This window comes from Sorex fumeus, unplaced genomic scaffold, assembly GCF_029834395.1.
Source record: "Sorex fumeus unplaced genomic scaffold, SorFum_2.1 ptg000169l, whole genome shotgun sequence".
NCBI classification, from domain to species: domain Eukaryota; kingdom Metazoa; phylum Chordata; class Mammalia; order Eulipotyphla; family Soricidae; genus Sorex; species Sorex fumeus.
Window position 1 is genome coordinate 9924599 of NW_026606226.1, and position 21724 is coordinate 9946322.

Below are 21724 nucleotides of genomic sequence, written 5' to 3' on the forward strand. Positions count from 1 at the left end.
AACTGACCCCCCGTTCCATCCATGGCACTGCATATGGTCCCTTGAGTATCTCTAAGAGTAATCCCTGAGCACAGAGCCAGGAGTAAGCCCTGAGAACTGCCAGATGTGGCCCAGCCTCTCTCCCTGCCCACCAAAACAAACAACAAAACCTCCCAGGAAGACCCCTGAATGACAGAGCCTTCCTGAGCACGGGCTCCGTTCTCACTTCCCCCCATCTGATGGGTCCTGACCAAGGGATGCACTTCTCCCAGGCCTTCTTCTTGGCTCTGGGTACTTCTACATCTTTGGAGAGGTGCCTCTAAGCCGGGAGTGATCCTTGAGTACGGAGCCAGGAGTAAGTTACAACTACATCTAGGTGTGGCCCCAAAACAAACCAAAAAAAGTTGGAGAAGACTTGGGTTGGGGTTCAGTCATACACAGATACCTGTGGGTCGTCGGTGGCTCTGGGGTCAATCCCTGGCACCACAATTTTTGTTTTGCTTTTGTTTGGTGGCTACACCTGGTGGTGCTTAGGGATCAGACCAGGCAGTGCTCTAGGGACCATAGCGCGAAGGACTGGAGCACATGCTTTACATGTGGGAGTCCTGGGTTCAATCCCCAGCATCATACATGCCCATGCTCCCAAATACACACACACACACGCATGCACACACACACACACACACACACACACACACACATACACACAGAGAGCACCTGCGGGAACAACCCTCAAGCAATACCAGGATAAGCCGTGTGCACCTCTGGGTGGGTCCAGAAACAGAGAGAAATGTATGGCATGGAGCTGCTCTTTGACTTTGTTCTAGGTGCCCGTAAGCGTTTAGCTAGTCACACTGCTCTTTCCCAACAGGAAAGGCAAGCTGGCTCCTTTGGGATGGTATACTAACCTCCCTCCCTGCGTCCATCTTCTTGTCCTCTACCACATCCAACATCGGGCTGATGAGTGACCCCCTTGCTGCAGATTTCCCTGTGCACAAGGCATGGGGGCAGGACACAGACCATGCCTGCCACTCCAGGACAGAGTGCAGGCTGCAGCAGAGACCGAGTTGCAGAGGCCACTTGGGAGGTCCTTCCTGGGGGCTCGGGATGAGCCTGGGGAGCCCTCGCTCTGGCTGTCCTTCAGTCTCCCTGTCAATGCCCTCCCAGATGACCCCTCCATGGAAAATATGGTCCTCTCTGAGTGCAGGGCACCCCCTTCCAGCCGCTCTGGGAAGGATGCCCTGCGCCTCAGAATCACCCCACACAGGAAAACTGCCCCGGCAGGAAGTGGTTCCTGCTCAGCGCTGTAAGGAGCTCCTGGCACGGCTGCTGGTTCTGCCAGCCCTGTCCCCACTCCTCTTTAGCCCTGACCCGCGGGACACGGTGCAAAGCCACAGAAAAGCATGTCAGAAACCAAGAGGCGAGACGTGATCAGCCTCTCACAGAGCCCCAGAGATATGAGAGGCCCGGTTTCCCAGGAGCAGGAGCGCCCACCCCCGCCCCCAGATGCCCAACCCTCCCCTGTATAAATAAGGGCCTATAGTGCCACCACACCTGTCTCCCTCCAAAATGAACAAGACGCTCCTGCTGGGCCTTCCCGTCCTTCTCTGCTGCTTCAGAGGTGCCCGGCCAGGCTGAGCCCTGGGGAGGAGTGTCCGGGAGCCCCTTGGAGATGTCCTCCTGCTTCGCCTGTGTCCTGTCACCTCCAAGAGGCACATGCAGACTCTTGCCCCTCCTCAGAGGACAGGGTGGTCTGAGGAGTGGCGAGACCTGCAGGACCGGGTGTGGGGGGGTGGGTTCTGTAAAGCCCCCTCTGCTCAGCGTGTGCCTTCCCCCCCCCCCCCCCCACAGCACTATCCTGGGGCTTTTTGAAATTTGAGCATGAAGGTGAGTAGAAGTGGGCAGCAGGGGAAGGGGAGAGGAGGGAGAAGTGGGGGTGGTAGATGCCGATGACCTAGAGGGACCCAGAGGGACCCAGAGGTGGGTCTTGAAAGGCAGCCCATCAGGCAAGATGGGGTCACACGGGGGAAGGGGGAGTTTACGGTTGATGAGCACCACAGCTGCTGGCAAGGCTGGGGTGAGCGTAAGAAAAAGAGAAAGGAGCTGGGGGGGGGCTGTCCTGGCTCTGACCGTCCCAAATGCAACAGCTCAATGAATTTCAGATGCTTCTCCCTGTTGTCGGCTCTCTCTGTCTCTCTGTCTCTATCTCTGTCTCTGTCTCTCTTACACACACACACATGCACTGACACATACACACACATTGACTGACACATACACACACAATGCACTTACACGCATGCACGCACTTACACACACAGACATACACACAGACACACACACACATACACACTCAAACGCTCACATACAGCTAAGGAAGTTACATAAGGCCCTGAGGAAGAAGGTGACCATTTTTCTTTTCTCCTCCTGATTATACTGCATCCTCTGGGGATGGGAAAGGGAGTCTGGGAGACCCTGAGTAGGTGAAGAGGTTTGTCGGAAGAGAAAAGGGGGCCGAGAGAGCTAACAAGGGTGAGGAGGAGGCAGGAAGGGCCTGGGGTGGCCCTATACAGAGCACCTGAGGGATAATTGGCGAGGATTGGCAGTGGGCAGCTCTGGGCAGGGCTAACTCTCAGGCAGGGGCCGGGGATATGGGTCACAGGACTAGAGAGCGTGCTTGGCACGTCGAGGCCTGGGCTTGAGCCCTGGCACTGATGGGGCCCTTGAGTATGGCCCAGAGTTGGCCCCTAGTATGGCCAGTAGAACCCAAAACACAATACAAAGAAAACTACGGATTTTTTTTTTTTGCCAGCACAGATGAGGAAAATCACCTACATTTTGAGGAGTATGAGTATGTGGGTGAGTATGAGGAGGACCCGCTCCATCTGGCTTTGTTGTCTTGGCCATTTGGTCTTGGCCACTTGTCTCATGGGGCCATTTCTTTCCACTCCCATTTCCCACTCCCAGCCCTAAGCCCCCAGACTCCACTCCAGCCCCTCCCTGGACTTAACCTGCAGAGGGAGACAGAGTCAGGACAGAGAGAGAGAGAGAGAGAGAGAGAGAGAGAGAGAGAGAGAGAGAGAGAGAGAGAGAGCTGATCTCTCTGGCCAGGGCTCTCTCCCGTAGCCTGGGGCACAGACCAACCATCAGGGCAGGGGGCGAGCTGCCCCCCTAACGAGTCTCTCGCAGAAATCATCCAGTGCCGCATGTGTCACATCCAGTTTCCCGGAGAGAAGTGCTCCCGAGGCCTAGGAATATGCACAGGGGACAAAGAAGAGTCCTGCATCATCGGAAAGGTTTTCAAGAGTAAGCGGAAGAGAGAGTGGGGAAGAGGGGACACAGGGATCACGCTGGAGCCTGGGTGTTGGCCCTAAAAAAAATACAGTGGAAGGGGCCACGATGGGCCCCAGTGGTGGAGTACAAGTCTTGTAAGTGGGAGACCCTGGGTTCTATCCTTAGTGTGGCATGGTCCCCTGAGCACTGCTGACGGTGGCTTGTGGTCCCGGAACACTACCAGGTGTGGTCCCAACAATTAAAAAAAAAAAGATATGAGGCTGGAGAGGTGATACAGTGGGTGAGGCGACTGTATTACACATGGCTGACTGTGGTTTAATTCCTGGCTCTCAAGAATCCCGAGCCCGGGGTTGGAGCAATAGCACAGTGGGTGGGGCGTTTGCCTTGCACGTGGCCAACCTGGGTTCGATTTCCAACATCCCATATGGTCCCCTGAGCACCGCCAGGGATAATTCCTGAGTGCAGAGCCAGGAGTAACCCCTGTGCATCGCCAGGTGTGACCCAAAAAGAAAAAAAAAGAAAAAGAAAAAGAAAAAAAAGAATCCTGAGCCCACCAAGAGTGATCCCTGAACACAGTGTAAGCCCTAAGCATCCTCAGATATGGCCCCAAAGCAAATGAAGACGAGGTGGTCACTAAGAGATGAGGGCAGATTGCCATGGAACCAGTATCTGAGAAGCCTGGACAAACAGGAGATTGAATTAAAGTGCAACACAACCAGGGTTGAACAGTTGATTGGTGGTGGGAGTGGAGGTAGGGGACAACTCCTTTTCCATGATACTACCTGGACTTCTCTGGGAATGGCTTTAAATTGTGGAAACGGGAGCTGGAAAGATAGCACAGTGGGCAGGGCACTTGCCTTGCACTCAGTTTACCCAGTTTTCATCCCCAGCATCCCATGTGGTCCAGGAGGGATTCCTGAGTGCAGAGTCAGGTGTAATCCCTGAGCATCACAGCGTGTGGCCCCAAAACAAAACAAACAAAAATGTAATGGAGACAGGGGGTCCAAGAGGTAGTATCGCAAGTAAGTACTACCTCTTAGTGGTGGTACTTAGTAGTAAGTGATAGATCAGGAGTGATCCCTGTGTACAGAGCCAGGGGTGAGCCCTAAGCACTGCTGGGTATGTCCCCCAAATCAAATACAAAGAAATAGCCAGTGAAAACAGAAGGGCCAATGTTTTCAACAGATATGGCTACCGGCCCTGGGTGGTAACATTCTGACATGATTTCCCTAATTCCCCTCTCCACTTGGCATGCATTACCCCTACTCCAACCAGTATTAAGATCTTCAGTGGAAATAACATCACATCACATCACGGTCCTCTCGTTGTTCATCGATTTGCTCAAGCGGACCCAGTAACGTCTCCATTGTGAGACTTTGTTGTTACTGTGTCTGGCATATCGAATACATCACGGGGAGCTTGCCAGGCTCTGCCGTGCGGGCGAGATACTCTCGGTAGCTTGCCGGGCTCTCCGAGAGGGGCGGAGGAATCGAACTCGGGTGGGCCATGTTGGTCGCTTGTAAGGCAAACACCCTACCGCTGTGCTATTGCTCCAGCCCCAGTGGAAATAAAATGCTTTTTTTTTTTTTGCCTTTTGGGTCACACCCGGAAATGCACAGAAGTTACTCCTGGCTCTTCACTCAGGAATTACTCCTGGTGGTGCTCAGGGGAACCATATGGGATGCTGGGAATCGAACCCGGGTCGCCGTGTGCAAGGAAAACGCCCAACCCGCTGTGCTATCGCTCCAGCCCCGTGAAATGCTCACCATCCTGAAATTTCAACTGCATTTCCTCCCCCTATAATTCTTCTTTTTAAAAAAAAAATCATGCCACCATTTCTTTAGAGGAACACCCCTAGTTTAGAACATCTTCCCGAACTTCACGTTTGAAAACCAGAGCTTTGAATCACACAAGGTTGTTTTTCTAGGCTAGTGTGGGACAGCGAGAAGTCTTCTTCTGGCAGAAGCCTCTTTGCTGATGTGCTTCTCCTCCCTTCTGCAGATGATGGGACTCCCTGGATGACCTTCATGGGCTGTGAAAAGAACTGTGCTAATGTGAACAACGTCAAATGGAATGTCTTTCTGGTTAATATCCGGTGCTGCCGGAGTCATGACTTGTGCAATGAAGAAATCTAGATATCACAAAGGTCTAATCTCTGAGTCACATTGTAGGGTCACAGAGATAGGACAGTAGGTAAGGTTTTGCCTGGAATGCAGTTGATCTTGGTTCAGTCCCTGAAACAAACATAGTCCTTTTAGGCACACCAGGAGTGACCCCTGAGCAAAGGGAAAGGAATAAACTCGGAGCACTGCTGGGTGAGTCTCCAAAAGAAAACAAACAAAAGCCACATTCCAGAGAGCAAACCCAGAGTTCTGCCTGCTGCATGTGTAAGGAAAAACCCTCAAGTTTTCTAGCATTGCATTAAAGGATTGTCCATTACAAGGACAATAAACACAACAGAGTTTATCCTGAGGGGCTCCAAGTAGTTCAATATTCAAAATTTCACCAATATAGTTTAAGGAAGAAAAATCTTCTGTAGATGTAGAAGGAAAAAAAATATTTGACAAAAATGTTCAGCAAACTGGCAAATAGAAGGAAATCTTAATTATATTAAGCACAAAACTATAAAAATCTACAGCAAATAAATATAAATATCCAAATTACTAATGAAGAATTGACAGCTCATCCCCCTAGATCAGGAGAATGACAAAGATGTCTACCCCTTTTAACTAGCATTACTCTAGAGATCTTAGTGTAACAAGGCAAAAATGAAATATAAAAAGCAGGGTTTGGAAAGGAAAAAGCAAATCACACAATTTTCTATTTGAAAATGTAAAAAACTATGAAAGACAAATATAGGATTGGCAAAATTACAGGATGCAATATCAGTGTAAGAAATTTCTATTGTGCTTTCCCACATAGAAAAAAAATCATTAAAAAGGAAAGTAAAAATTTCTATTGCCTTTTTTCTATGATTTATTTTGAAAATTTATAATACTTAAATAAGGTCTTCACCTAATAATTCCGTTATCTTGATCAGCAACAGGTCTGCTTCTATTCAACAGTTTTTCTTTAGAAAAAGAACCATATTCTCTTGTTTCTTCATTTGTCACATAAATGTTATTGTCACTGTCCTCCTATTGTTCATCGATTTGCTCAAGCGGGTCCAGTAACATTGTGAGATCTGTTACTGTATTTGGCATATCGAATACGTCACAGGTAGCTTGTCAGGCTTTGCCATGCCAGGCTCTCTGAGAGGGGTGGAAGAATAAATGTTATTATATTCCCAGAATGTTAGATATGTCTCAAAGTGAGTATACACGTTCCTCTTTCAAGCAGTAAAGTTGACAAGCTCAGGCCAGAAGCATAGTACAGAGTGCTTGCCTTGCATGCAGCTGACCTGAGTTTTATTCCTGGCATCCCATATGATACCTGGAGATATGATGCCAGGAGAAATTCCTTCATGCAGAGCCAGGAGTAATGCCTGAGCATCACAGCCTGGCCCACAAACAAACAAACAAACAAAGAAGTTGACAAGCTCATTCCAAGATGGGTGTGACAAGGGGGTCCCTGTGACAAGGGGGTGGCTTGGCACTTGCTTTGCATGTGTGAAGCGCCCTGGGTTTGATCCCTGGTACAGAAAAGAAGAATTTCTAGAATTAGAAAGCCTTGCTGGGACTACTGGTGTTATTTGTCACTAGACATGTGATCTTGGGGAGATACTGAACATCACCAAATCCCAATTTCCTTCTCTGTGAAGTTGAGTAACAGTATCATAACTGTACTAATAATAATAACTTTAAAGAAGATTATCACGGTCACTGTCACTGTCCTCTCGTTGTTCATTGATTTGCTTGAGTGGGCCCAGTAACATTGTGAGACTTGTTACTGTGTTTGGCATATGGAATACGTCAGGGGGAGCTTGCCAGGCTTTGCCGTGCGGGCGAGATACTCTCGGTAGCTTGCTGGGATCTCTGAGAGGGTCAGAGGAATCGAACTCGGGTTGGCCATGTCGGCGGCGTGCAAGGCGAACGCCCTACCCGCATGAAACTAATTGAACACAAACCTCATCATTTGTTAATTACTATTCTGTGCTGCTGTGGGTGGAGATAATGATCTTGAAGTCCCAGAAGAAACTCTGTGTGATTAGCTCCACTTAGGCATGATACGTAGGATGAAGAAAGAGATTTCTTCCCTGAAGCCTAGAGATCTCTGCTTGCAGTCTCCAGGCTTCATTTCCTGTACAGAGACCTTGGGTCACCATGGACAAACATCTCTTGTTCATCTTCTCCTACTTTTGCTTCATTGTGGGTGAGTCTTGACCTGAAAAGTGGGCTTCAGAGATAGGATGCTGGAGCCCAGCAAGTCCCATGGGAGAGGGAAGGGAGGCCAGTCTCAGAAAGTTCCCTCTGAGTCAGGGAGATGGCTCAAAGGGCTGGAGGATATTAGAAGTCCTGGTTCCTTCCCCAGCAATGCATGGTCCCTCACGGTGAAAGAGAGAGAGAGAGAGAGAGAGAGAGAGAGAGAGAGAGAGAGAGAGAGATAGACACAGAGAGACAGACAGATAGAGAGACAGACAGAGACAGAGATGGACAGAGACAGAAACGGACAGATAGAGGGACAGAGAGACAAGATATGACAGAATAGCAGGCAGACACTAGCCTTCATGCGGCCAATCTTCAGTCCCTGGCACCACATACAGTGCCCTGAGCTCCACTAGGAATGATCCCTGAGTGTAGAGCCAGGAGTAAGCTTGAGGACTGCTGGGTGCAGCCTGAAAACAAAACAGAACAAAATTTAAAAAAAAAATAAAGGACAGAAAAAAGAAAGAACATTCAATGCTCTTTATTCCTTCACTGACAACTTTCCAGTGTTCTGCTCTAGCTTTGCAACGTTGTGGACTTTGCACCAGGACCTCATGACTGCTTCCAAACTGTACCCCTCTCATGCCCCCTAACTCAAACCCTGTTTTTTGTCTCGCTCCTACATATCCCTCCCTTCTCTGTACTGTACTTTCTGTAAGAGCTGATACATCTATTACGAATAATTTTGTAGCTTGTTGTTGTTTCATTAATATTGTTATCACTTATATTGCTATATAAACAATACCCCTCTCTTTGTGGGAACTCTTCATTAAAATAAGTGATTGTAGGAGAGGAAATATCGGATGGTTTGGAATCAGATATTTTTTCTATTTTAGAATAGATCATCACTGTTTAAATTCTCTGTATCTGTCTCATATTCACTTGAAAAACAGGTTTTTGTAGAACTATATCAGACACAAAGTGAGAGAGCAGGTCTCCAACAAGATGCTCAGTAAATGTTATTTTTCTTTCTCACATCAGGGGGAGGGTTGGTCTGTTTTCCAATGAAACCAATATTTTGATGAGCTCATCCCTCGGAACCAGGGACAGGGCCACTGTGCTCCGATTCATGAGACTGTCACCTACATTCTCCTCGAAGTCCACAATAACAGAGCACATCAGCAATAAGATCAAAGCAGCAAGTTTCAGAAGTTCCTTCCTTGTAATTCTCACATGGGTTCAATATTTGAAAGTGGCGCCTTATTGCCACACTCCTACCTGAGGGACTACCGAGTCGCCAGGCAAGCATTCGCAGACCTATTTAAAGTTATTTATTTATTCTTTTTTTTTGTTGTTTGTTTATTGGGCCATACCGCTGTGCACAGGAATTGGGGGACCAGGTAGGGTGCTGAGGATCAAACCTGGATTGGCTGCATTTAGGGCAAATAAATACCTTTTTTGTTTAATTGAATCACTGTGAGATGCAGTTACAAAGCTTGCATGTTTGAGTTTCAGTCATACAAAGATAGAACACCCATCCCTCCACCAGTACATGTTTTCTACCACTAATGTCCCCAGTATCCTCCCCACCCTGCCCCTCCCCCTGTCTCTATGGCAGACAATCTCCCCCATACTCTATCTCTCTCTACTTTTGGGCATTATGGTTTGCAATATAGATACTGAGAGGCCATCACGTTTGGTCCTTTATCTACTTTCAGCACACAACTCCCATCCCGAATGATCCCTCCAACCATCATTGGCTTAGTGATCCCTTCTCTATTCCAGCTTCCTTCTCCCCTCCACTCATGAGGCAGGCTACCAACCATGGAGCAATATTCATGGCCTTGTGTCTAGTGTCCTTGGGTGTCAGTCTCATATTATGTTATTTATATTCCACAAATGAGTGCAGTAACTCTATGTTTGCCCCTCTCTTTCTGACTCATTTCACTTAGCATGATACTCTCTATGACCATCCACTTATAAGCAAATTTCATGACTTCATCTTTTCTAACAGCTGCATAGTATTCCATTGTGTAGATGTACCAAAGTTTTGTTTTAACCAGTTGTCTGTTCTCGGGCACTCAGGTTGTTTCCAGATTCTGGCAATTGTAAACAGTGCTGCAATGAGCATACAGGTGCAGATATCATTTCTACTGTGATTTTTTGCATCCTCAGGATATATTCCAAGAATTGGCGTTGTGGGGTTATATGGAAGCTCAATTTCTCATTTTTTTAAGGAATGCCCGTATTGTTTTTCAGAAAGGCTGGATCAGTTGGCATTCCCACCAACAAAGAGAGTCCCTTTCTCCCCACATCCGATGGAACACTGGTTGTTCTTGTTCTTTTTGACGTGAAGGCAAGCACTTTATGATCTGTACTATGATTCCTAACATAGGAAAACTAACACTATGAATGCCAAATGGAAAACTAACACTATGAATGCCAAATGTTTGCTTAAAATGACTCAGATTCAAAGGGCTGAAGTTGGGAGCAGGATCCTCTCATCTCTCAGTGGCATTTCTCTATGACGTGCAGATGACGAGAACTTTGACACTTTATTGCCCCACCACCTACTCTCCATTTCTTCTGTGCTCTAGATAATTCCAGCTCCTTCTGTGACCTTCAGAGACTGACCCACCTTGCTTCTGTGTTCTCCAGCAGTGACCCCGCTCAGATGCATAACATGCCACTTTCAGACCCAAGCAGACCGCTGTCGCAGAGACTTTGGAGTTTGCATTACTAAGAAGCATGAGACGTGTATGACCTTAAGAATCTCCCAGGGTGAGTTTCATCGCGGGGGGAGGCATGAGAAGAGGCTCAGAAAACTCTAAGAAGACTAGAGCCATTTCACATGTCAGACTAAGGAAAGGTGCCAAGTGCAGTGCCCGTTCTGTAGCATGATCTCTGCACATGCAGACAGAAGAGATCTGGGAAATGAGACAAGAGACAGGAGGAAAAGATTCTGTAACATCGTGCCCTTTTCACTGGGCCAAGGCGTTTTGCTCTTTCAGTGGCCGTGGTCTAGCACAATCCTAAATCATTACCACATTTGCCTGACTTTTAATTCACGGTCGTGACTGTTCGTTCTGACTGTCACTTGGTGTTGGTGTTTATCTCGTCTGTCTTTAAACTTGGTATGAATTAAACCTGATCAGAGTTCTGTATGTGTAACTACTCACAGCACAAATCAGATTTGGTGCAGTTTGTGAGTTTAGGCAGCTTACTGGGGGTTTGGAATCATATCCACCCCCCCTCCCAATGGTGAAGGGGCCACAACTATGTTCTCAAGAAAATGAACCAAATGATGTGATCTTTAGAGACAGTATAGCAGGAGGTGCTAATCTCTGAGCCTACAAAGAGGAAGGAAACCTTAAGGAGATGGTGGCAGCCACTTCACCTGGCCTGGGTCCTTGTGGAACCAAGGAAGATCCACCCTGACTTTCAATTACATTTTCAGGGACAGAACTGGGGCCAGGATTGACTTTTCTTTTCTTTTTATTTATTTATTTATTTATTTATTTTGCTTTTTGGGTCATACCTGGTGATGCACAGGGGTTACTCCTGGCTCATGGACTCAGGAATTACTCCTGGCGGTGCTCAGGGGACCATATGGGATGCTGGGAATTGCACCTGGGTTGGTCGCGTGCAAAGCAAACGCCCTACCCACTGTGCTATCGCTCCAGCCCCAAGGATTAACTTTTCTTGAGACAACTTAGGTCACTGACTTCTTTTTGCTATTTTTTTGAGGGTGGCCCTGGTAGTGCTCAGGGCTTACTCTGCTCTGCTCTTAGGGATCACTCCTGGTGGGGCTCAGGTGTCAGGGATCAAACCCCAATTTCCCACATGCAACAGAAATGCCCTGCCTGCAGAACCAACACTCTGACTCCAGCTGGCTTATTTTCATGGGCCAGTAACGCAGTGGTAGAGCACTTAGCTTGCATGTGTGAGGCTGACTCTGGGTTCAACACCCCCAGCACCACAAACAAACAAGTAAATAAATCAATGAATACCAGCTGGCTTATTTTCTATGATTCCTTCTTATTACAGGCAACACCCTGATGTTAAGCTATATGGTATGTCAGAAATTCTGCAAAGACTTGACCTATAACTTCAAGAACAGGACCTATGATCATAAATGCTGCGAAAAAGATTACTGTAACTACCCAGTCTAAGTAACTGCCCTCCTGAGATCTGGCACTGGCGTGTTACTCCCTTACATGCCGCTGGCCCTTGCTAGCCTTCCCTTTCCATCCTCCTTGGGCTTACCTTGCTTTCTCTTTAACGCAGTGTCATTTTTTGCTTGTCCCTCCGGTTTGATTTCTGCCTTAGCCAGAACTCCCGGAAACACTGATTTCTTCCATTCTAGGGACTGGTATTTCCCTACTCCAAAAGCCTTATCCCCAGTGTGTCAGTTCACAACTTTGAGTACGACTCAATCTAGTACACACAAGACGGTTGTGGGACCTTATAATGAATTCCAATAGTCGACGTGAACTAGAAGTCAGTCAACTGAAAACTGACCGTTCAAAGTTCATTTAAAAAATTTCCCCCCCTTCTTTCCCATTTCTTGTTTCTGTTTCTGTGATGTCTGGGAGTAGGGCACATTTGCAGCTGTCCTTGCACACCTGGGTCTGGACTGCAGTGCTCACACCTGCCTGATTGTGCTGTGCCCAAACAGAGCAGGGCCTGGGATGCACTCCGGCATGGGGATCGAACTCTTGGCCTCACTGGCTTCCCACTTTCGTAAGTGTGAAGCATTCTATCTCTGAATCTCCCCGGCCCCCAACTTAAAACATATGATTTTACCTAAAACCTTCGTTCATTGTTATGAAAAGCATTCAGAAATAGCCCAATGGAAGGTGGACCCTTGTGATTTTCCTCTGTGGACTAATGTACTTCAGACCAGTCATGATTTTCTTGGCTTTTTTTTCCTCTGATAAATCAAATAAAATTGTTTTCATTTTGCCATGAGTGTGACAAAAATATTAAAACAACTATAAGCAAAATACACCAATAGGGCTGGAGAGGGTCGGGCGTGCTTTATACCTGACCTGGGTTTGATCCTTAGCACCCCATATTGTTCCTCAAATCTTGCAAGGAGTGATGTGTGAGCACAGACCCAGAAGTAAGCCCTGAGCACCTCCAAGTGTGACCCCCACACCAAAAAATTTTATAAACAAATAAAAAACATTGCACCAATGGATGCAAAATGCAGATAGGGGTGAATTATGACATCAAGAGCATGAATGTGGGGACCAAAGCCCTGACTCAATGGTAGAAGATATGTAAGCTCACGCATGTCTCCTTCAAGGCCTTTCCAAGATGGACTGTATTATACATCACACTTCGCCTCTTCTCCTAATCTTTGACTCCTGTCCTTTGCTCTCTGCCTCCATCATCATTTCCCCAGAAACCCACGTTATTATTATTATTATTTTGAAATGAATAGATTTTATTTGGAGGGTTTTTAAGAGGTGGAGGGGGAGAGAGTGAGAGATTAACGTACTCAAGAGAGAACATGGGCTTCTCCAAGGGCGGAGAGAGAGCCTACACACATCCTAACATTAGACACGAAAGCATGAAAGTACACATCTCAAGAGGGGAGATGCGGGCGACATATGTGCTTGGGTACCACATGTGCTCGGCCACGTGGGCGCAAACGGCACGTGGACTCGGGCAGCATATGCGCCCCCACGTTATTATTTTATAAATTTCCCTCTTGTGATTACCTGCCACTTTATGGGTAATATATTTCAAACACTAACAATGACTCGTTTCTCTGTCCAATTTGTCCATCATGTTATAAATCACAAGAACTGTATCACGTCTTATTCTTATCTTTTGTCTTTGACTGGCAATGAATGCTCACTCCAGTGTCAATATGGCATACTATGTGCCAAGAGTTGTACAAAGAGACCAGAGCGATAGTACAGCGGATAAAGCATTTGCTTTGCATGTGGTTAACTCAGATTTGATATTAAGGATCCCATATGGTCTGCTGTGCACCATCAGGAGTGATGCCTGGTGCAGAGCCAGGAGCCAGCCCTGAACACCACCAGGTATGATGCAATAACCACCCCCACCAAAAACCAACAACAACAAAAAGAATTGTGCAGAGAGAATTTCTTTCTTTTAGGGGCTCTCCGGTATTCAAACAACTAAACCAGTTATGATTACTGACATGATACTTCAAAAATGTTCAATCTTATTTTAAAAGACTTATAAACATGGAGTGATAGCACAGCGGTAGGGTGTTCGCCTTACAAGCGGCCAACATGGCCGACCAGAGTTCGATTCCTCTGCCCCTCGGAGAGCCCGGCAAGCTACCGAGAGTATTCGATATGCCAAACACAGTAACAACAAAGTCTCCAATGGAGACGTTACTGGGCCCGCTCGAGCAAATCGACGATCAATGGGAGGGCCTTTACCTTTACCTTTTACCTTATAAACATGTTTATTGTATTAAGAACTTTTAAAACAGATTTGGAGGGTAAAATGACTCAATCTTTTTGACAGCATCTACTTCCAATCATGAAGGCATATGTTGCTCTAGGTTTTTTTAATTGGGGGGGTATTTTTGGGGAGGGCTTTTTGGGTCACTCCTGGTGATGCTTGGGTGTTATTTCTGGTTCTTCACTCAGGAATTACTCCAGTCTGTGCTAGGGGGACCATATGGGAGATGCTGGGATCAAACCTGAGTTGGTTGTGTACAAGGTAAATGCCCTACCCACTGTACTATCACTCTGGCCCTCTGCCCTTGTTTTAATGATGTCAAAATTGAGCATATAGGCTTGTTTACTCTCATATTTATACAATATAAACTTTTTTTTTCTTTTTGGGTCACACCCGGCGATGCACAGGGGTTATTCCTGGCTCATGCACTCAGGAATTACTCCTGGCGGTGCTCGGGAGACCATATGGGATGCTGGGAATCGAACCCGGGTCGGCTGCATGCAAGGCAAACGCCCTACCCGCTGTGCTATCACTCCAGCCCCTACAATATAAACTTTTTACTCAATAATTTAATTAAGTTTTAGCTTCCATTGATGACATTCTGATTTTTCACTGTGGAATATGAACCCTTATTCTTATCCAAGGGCCCCAGGAGATCCTGATCAATATCCTGGTGCCTCACTATCCATCTAAAAGATTGGGCTGAACACGTGCTAGGGGAAAAGGCAGCTCAGATAGAGAAGGGAGCACCAAATAAAGGGTATTGGGAGGATCCTCCCAGGATGGGAGATCCATGCTTAAAGTAGACTATAGACCGAAACATGATTGCCACTCAATGCCTCTTTTGCAAGTCACAACACCCAAAAGGAGAGAGAGAACAGAGGGGAATGCCCTGCCACAGAGGCAGGGGGGATGGGGGAATGGGTGTGGGAGGGATACTGGGACCCGTGGTGGTGGAGGATGGGCGCTGGTGGAGGGATGGGTACTTGATCATTGTATAACTGAAACCCAAGCACAAAAATTTCTAAGTCTATAACTGTACCTCATGGTGTTTCACTAATAAAAATAAATAAATAAATTTTTTAAAAAGGCAAAATAAAATAAAAGATTGGGCTGAAAGATTGGGGAGCTGGGCGCTGGGCTAACCTTGTTTAATGCTAATATCTGAACCTACGTTCCAGACTAAGCCAGAAGGCTTGGTTGCCTGCTTTGACTTTTAATACATCTCCACCAAGAGCTTAGTGTGAGACACACTCACACACACACACGATTGTGACCCTGAGGGCCACCTCTCCCTCCCACACATACAGCAGATGTACTACTGGTCAACCTGTTCTTCCCTTTCCATTCGAGTGCCCACAACTCAGTTCCTGCCCTCCCTGACTTCTGCGGAGGAGAGCCTACACTTTCTCCCTCCCACCCCTGTCTCCTCACCTTTCCTGTCTTTGGTGCTTTCTCCTGGACGGGTAGAGCTTGGGGCTAGGGGTGGGAGGACATGCTGTCCTGCCCTGCGCTGCACCATCCTGCCCAGAGGCACAACCTGTTCCCATCCCCACTCTGCATAGAAGGAGGAAAGGGAATTGGACTGAGCTCAATGAAGCACCTGTGGTCATCTCAAGCTGGTGTGCAGTGCCACTCAGGGGCACATGGAGAGCAGGAGATGCAGGAAACAAGGAATAAAGAACAAAACACAAGAAAGTCACCTCCATTCAGCAGTACCCTCTTGAACTACTGTCATCTTCAAGCAAGCCCACCCCCTGGCCTGCTCAGCTTTAGATCTGACCAGGGGATGCTCTGGGTCCCAGGAGAGAGAGACACAGAGAGAGACAGAGAGAGATCAGAGACAGATCAGGACTTGCTTCCTTCATTTCAGGGCTCTGGGAGAGGCCCCCGAAGGGGGGATGGCTGGAGTCCACGCAGATGTCTTCCTCACCACATCTAACTGCCTTGCTCCCAGGACGCAGGGGAATGGGGTCTGACCTGCAGACCCACCTCACACCCTGGCTCCTTCTGACAGTCTGGATCAGCCTTGGAACATTACCCTGCTTGCCTGGGTCTCAGCCCAGAAATCCTTCACCCCCACCCCTGCTCCCCACCTACAGCCCCAACCAGACTCCTGCACAGCCCTTCTTCACTGCTGCCTTAGGTAAGCTTGGAGGAACCTGCCCACCAAATGCATGAAGCCTCCCAGCTGGACAGAGAGGCTCCATTGCCCATGCAGGATCAAGACTGAATTAAAACTGCCCCAGGAAGTAATGGTCCCAGGAAGAAAGGGCCCCCCAGGAGATCTTGATCAATGTCCTCTTTGTGGGCCAAGGATGCTGACAGGTGAGAGGAGGAAAGAAAGAAATTTGAAATCTTATACAGATTCCCAGTCACCGCTGTCATTCATTCTACTCCTAGCGCTTGCCTGATCGTTGTGAATCTTTCAACATTGTTGAAAATATCATCAATTATGGAATAAATAACTCCTGCAGAAGAACATCTCCAGCAGGTTTCTCCAGGAGCCCCTTCTCCTGAGGATTTCCTGGACAAGAGTCTCATTCAAGACTCAGATTTGGTCAGGCCTGACCTGTCAGCAAACCTAAAGTGCACATCTTGGGATGTGGAGGGATCCATGTACCTGTGAAAACCCAGGCCGTGATGGGGTGAAATTCCAGACACACATTAATAGTGGTGATAAGAATTGATGATTTTGCTTTCACAACAATACATTGAACAGATAACTGTTCACAAGGCCCTATAGTGGTCCTCTCCTAAGACAACTATATTCATGCTTGCTTAAAAACCAGTTTAAGAAAGTGTCTAATTTTCTAGGTTAGTAGGATAGCACAGCGGGTAGGGTGTTTCACATGGCAGACCCGGCTTCGATTCCTCCACCCCTCTCGGAGAGCCCGGCAAGCTACCAAGAGTATCCCGCCCACATGGCAAAGCATGGCAAGCTACCTGTGATGTATTTGATATGCCAAAAACAGTAACAAGTCTCACAATGGAGATATTACTTGTGCCCGCTCAAGCAAATCCATGAACAACGGGAGGACAGTGCTACAGTGCCACAGTGGGAAATAGCATACAGTGGTTAAGACAGGGGCTCTAGTATTAGAAATATGTTGAATAAAGCCTATAGTGTCACTGCAAACTTCTTTTGACTTTAGAAAACTTCAATCTTTATAAAACCCATTTTTTGCTTTTTGGGTCACACCCAGCGATGCTCAGGGGTTACTCCTGGCTCATGCACTCAGGAATCACTCCTGGCGGTGCTCAGGGGACCATATGGGATGCTGGGAATCGAACCTGTGTCGGCCATGTTGGCTGCATGCAAGGCAAACGCCCTACCTGCTGTGCTATCGCTCCAGCCCCTATAAAACCCATTTCTTCGTATGGATAACAGAAATGATAACATTCCCTCAATTCACATTTTAGAAGCACTAGGAAGATGGTGCTATTGTTTGGCACATAGAAAATGATCAAAGTATGTGATATAATTATCACCTGCATCAAAGAACAATACGAATGAAACGGAATTGGTTGTGAGTTATTTTACACACACGTATAGAATGATACATGGACTTGAAAATTTTTGTTAAAAAATTTTAAGACTTTGTTTTAGTGACTGGACTGGAGCGATAGCACAGCGGGTAGGGCATTCGCCTTACACATGCCTAACCTGGGTTCGATTCCTCCACCCCTCTTGGAGAGCCCGGCAAGCTACCGAGAGTATCCCACCCCTATGGCAGAGCCTGGCAAGCTACCGTGGCATATTTGATATGCCAAAAACAGTAACAAGACCCATAACGGAGATGATACTGGTACCCGCTCGAGCAAATCGATGAACAACAGGAGGACAGTGCTACAGTTTTAGTAACTGTTCTTTCACCTCGTGCTTGAGATAGGAGTCATGATTTTATTAACTGGTTTTCACCCTGCCTGGAAAATTGTCAGAAATACCATAATTGGAGAGATATTATAAAGCACTTTTCAACACTGACATCTATGATTAACTGAGTAGTAGGCTATTTCAATTATTTTTGTCCTTTAGTTTTTAAACTACTGGAATAATTTTAATTATTAAAAAAGAACAAAATTGTCAGTTATCCATCATGGCACTGCTGCAGAAAACATTTGATCTATATTTTGTTTTCTCTCTTAATTTTGAGATTCCTTGTCCATGTATGTCTGTCTTTTCCTTTACATTCTTAAATATATTTAAAATATCTGTTTTAAGTTCTGTCAGTGTTAATTCCAGTATCTGGAGTTTTGTAAGGTTTATTTTAGGGGTGGAGGTGGTTTTTTGGGTCATATCAGGCGATGCTCAGGGGTTACTCCTGGGTCTGCACTCAGGAATCACTCCTAGCAATGCTTGGAGGATTATATGCTGGGGATAGAACCCAGGTCAGCTGAGTGCGAAGAAGAACCTTATTCACTATACTATCTCTCTGGCCCCTTTTGCAAGGTTTTAAATCTGATTTCCTGAAACTTTCTTCACATCTTTATATCTATAGGGAAAGAAACCTATACTAGAAAAGACCTCACCCAAATTTTATTTATTTATTTATTTATTTATTTATTTATTATTTTTGCAGAAATACCAGCAACTGTGTATATATTTATTCGACATTTTTCAGGAACTCATTTAACTAAATGCAAAAATAACTTATTTTACCTTTTAGGTTCATCTATATTATTATAGTTTTTTTTTAATGAATCACTGTGAGGTACAGTTACAGACTTACAAACTTTTGTGCTTACGTTTCAGTGATACAATGACCGAGTACCCATCCCTCCACCAGTGCCCATTCTCCACCACCAATGATCCCAGTATCCTTCCCACCCACCCCCATTCCCCCCACCCCACCTCTGTGACAGGGCATTCCCTTTTGCTCTCTCTCTCTCTCTCTCTCTCTCTCTCTCTCTCTCTCTCTCCTTTTGATCACCCACATTTTAAAGTTGGGTAATATATTAAAGACCTAGGTCTCAGAAATTGGGAAGGGCTTAAAAGTAACTGGTCCACAGTCATAATTATTATAAAGCCCTAGGTGAGGCAGAGAAGAGCTCTAGATACTCCCCAAATCGTTGGCTAAAGAATTAAGGACTGTTTGGTTCATCCTGGTAGTTGGCTGCCAAATCTGCTCATGGCATCTAACTGAACTGAGACCCCCAAATATGATTTGAGATGATCCCTTTTTTGGTTTGTTTTGGGGGCTACACCCATACCCAATGATGTTCAGAGGTTACTCCTGGTTCTGTGCTCAGGAATTACTCATGACAGTGCTTGAGGACCATGTGGGATGCCAGGGATAGAACCCTGGTCAGTCTTTTGCTATCTCTACAGCCCTTCCCCTAAAATAGTGTGAATAGTGTGAGCAAGATAGACACAGAGACTGGAACTAAAGCATAAAGATTTTTTTTAGGAGAGTGAGGACAAAATAATTCTTGTGGTTTGAAGTGACTTAAAGATGGGGAAAGGAAAGTTGCTATTTCAGGCCTATGAGCAAATTCTGAATGGCTCGGACAGTGGGAATATAAAAACTGGCCAAAGGAGTGTGTTGTCTTTCTGTCCTCCTTCCATCCTGTCTCCATGAAGCCCTAATTGTGAATTCCTCAAATGGATTCTGTTTTCAAACACATGAGTAGATAAAGAAGATACCAAGTACTCAAGCAGAGAGGTGATTAGTTTATTTTAAGGATTTCATCAGGTATAGTACACAAGGGAAAGGTTTGTAGGCTTGTGGTACTCCAGGAACTACAGTGAGCTTCACAAGAGGGAAAATGACCTGGGTGGATTTGCCCGGGTCACAAGGGATGCTATTCCATCAGTGATGCTTGGTTCCTCTGCCTACTTGTTTCACTGTAACTCCCTGCTTCTCTCCCCATCATGCTCACCTTTCCGCTTTCTGGTTACTTATAAGTGCATCTCATCTAGGACACTTGAGGAGGAGAACACCACCACCTAGCATGTCTATACATTCTATGGCCGTCAGCTACCATTCTATTCACTTTCTTGTTAACACCTGCCCTTTTCACTTAGGAAAAGAAACCAATGCCCCTGTAGCTCTTCATTCTCAACACAGTTACTTAGATCAATCAGATCCTGCTGTAATAATATAATCGAATTTCGTGGACTGTCAAACTGTCTCATCCAATCTTAGTTTTTGCAAACTGGAATGCTCTTAATTCCCCCACGCACTACCTTTTTTCATTCCAATGCCTATCCTACCCACTCCACTGTTTTTAAATTTTTTTTTCAGGCCTGAGATTCTCCAAGGAGCTCTCCTAGAGTAAGATGGAGTTCATATTACCAGCAAATTAGAAATCTGGGATTAGTGCTCTTCTATCTTCATAATCCAGGGAAAATGAGAGTGTGAGGAGGTATCGAGCTAATCCAGAGAAACTCCCAAACCAGATAAGTGGATATATATGTGAGATGTATATAGAATTCTCATATTAGTTTAGAATTATTTTGGCCCATGTCTTTGCATTTCCACAGAAAAGGTGACAAAGAACCGGTTCTAGGCCCCACCTTATTCATGGCAACCCCAACATAAGGAAGTCAACCTCCTACTAGATGTGAGCAAAGGGAATTCCATAATTTCCCAAAAAAGCTGATTTTCTCATTAATGACACTCAGCTACCCTCTATTTTTTTTCTCCTTGTGATTGCTGCTCTTTATATGAGAAGTATGTTTGCTCACTATTACTGTGGGTTAGAAGAGGAGGGTGGATGCAGGTTTGGGGAAGAGTTGGAGAATGAGCCCAAATCCAAGAAAGATGGTGAGTTAGACTCCATCAGGAAGGTTGCAGTAGCTTTCATGATTGCAACAGTTGAGCTCTGTCCTCTGGTCAAAATTCAAAAAGTTGATGCTCTCACAGTGTGTCATGCATGACAATTTTGAAAAATGATACATACTCTGACCTAAGGAGCAAAAGAGAGGCAATCCCATTGTGATTTCTCTATTCTTCACCCTAATCCTACTAAGAGCTTCTCTTCATATCCCCACTAACGGGTTTGTTAGGTCCAAATGAATTACAAGAGTTAATTACCAACCCTGAGAATGGAGTTTATTCTCTGGCCATAAAGGGACATTGACCTTTCCTTCATCCAATATTGTCTGGAGGAAAAGACCATCTTTGTCATCTAATCAACATGCCATCCCATCCTCATCCATCCCACCTGCCCAAGGGAAGGGGGTGACTGCTTCCCACTCAGTCTGTACTCCCACGCTACCTTTATTAGTAAGCATGTAAACGTTCTCAACGGCACAAAACTGCTTGTACTTCAGCTTGCAGAACTTCATGCCGCTATAGCATAAGCCAAGATGGTAGATGTCACATTCAAAACACATTACGGGTGTATTTTCTGGTAGAAACAGAAAAAGGCATTTCGAGGATGCATTCTGGAGAAGGTTTGGGCTGGGGGCTTCCTGACTGGGTTAGCTACTGTCTTGGTGGTTCCTAACCTTTCCCGAGCCATCAGCTTCTCTGATAAAATTAGGAAAACTAAATTGTACAGACATAAGTCAAAGGTTGTATACAACTTCAAATGATCAGGATTCCTATAAAATTTATCGCAGGGCCTCAAGTAATTATCCCCTTATGGATGACTTTGCCCAGCAGCAAGGACAAGAGAGCAAACAAGAGGGATTTTTTTTTGTTGCCATACTTCAGAAAATAAATGGACTTGGACTGGAAGGACGGAAA

General features: G+C 46.0%; 3 protein-coding genes across 3 annotated transcripts; 2 read left to right on the plus strand and 1 right to left on the minus strand.

Moving 5' to 3' along the window:
* The first annotated feature begins 1548 nt into the window (after positions 1-1548).
* PATE1 (prostate and testis expressed 1) lies at positions 1549-5405 on the plus strand. The gene is made up of 4 exons (XM_056107552.1): positions 1549-1600; positions 1831-1866; positions 3166-3282; positions 5272-5405. Exons 1-4 carry the CDS (start codon positions 1549-1551, stop codon positions 5403-5405), a joined length of 339 nt encoding a protein of 112 aa, XP_055963527.1.
* Positions 5406-7483: 2078 nt separating this feature from the next.
* On the plus strand, positions 7484-11746 carry PATE3 (prostate and testis expressed 3). Its single transcript, XM_056107708.1, has 3 exons — positions 7484-7581; positions 10233-10355; positions 11622-11746. Exons 1-3 carry the CDS (start codon positions 7533-7535, stop codon positions 11744-11746), a joined length of 297 nt encoding a protein of 98 aa, XP_055963683.1. The 5' UTR covers positions 7484-7532.
* A 9056-nt stretch (positions 11747-20802) lies between these two features.
* On the minus strand, positions 20803-21369 carry PATE2 (prostate and testis expressed 2). Its single transcript, XM_056107489.1, has 2 exons — positions 21252-21369; positions 20803-20939 (listed from the first exon to the last, which is right to left on the minus strand). Exons 1-2 carry the CDS (start codon positions 21367-21369, stop codon positions 20803-20805), a joined length of 255 nt encoding a protein of 84 aa, XP_055963464.1.
* Between the last annotated feature and the right edge of the window lie 355 nt (positions 21370-21724).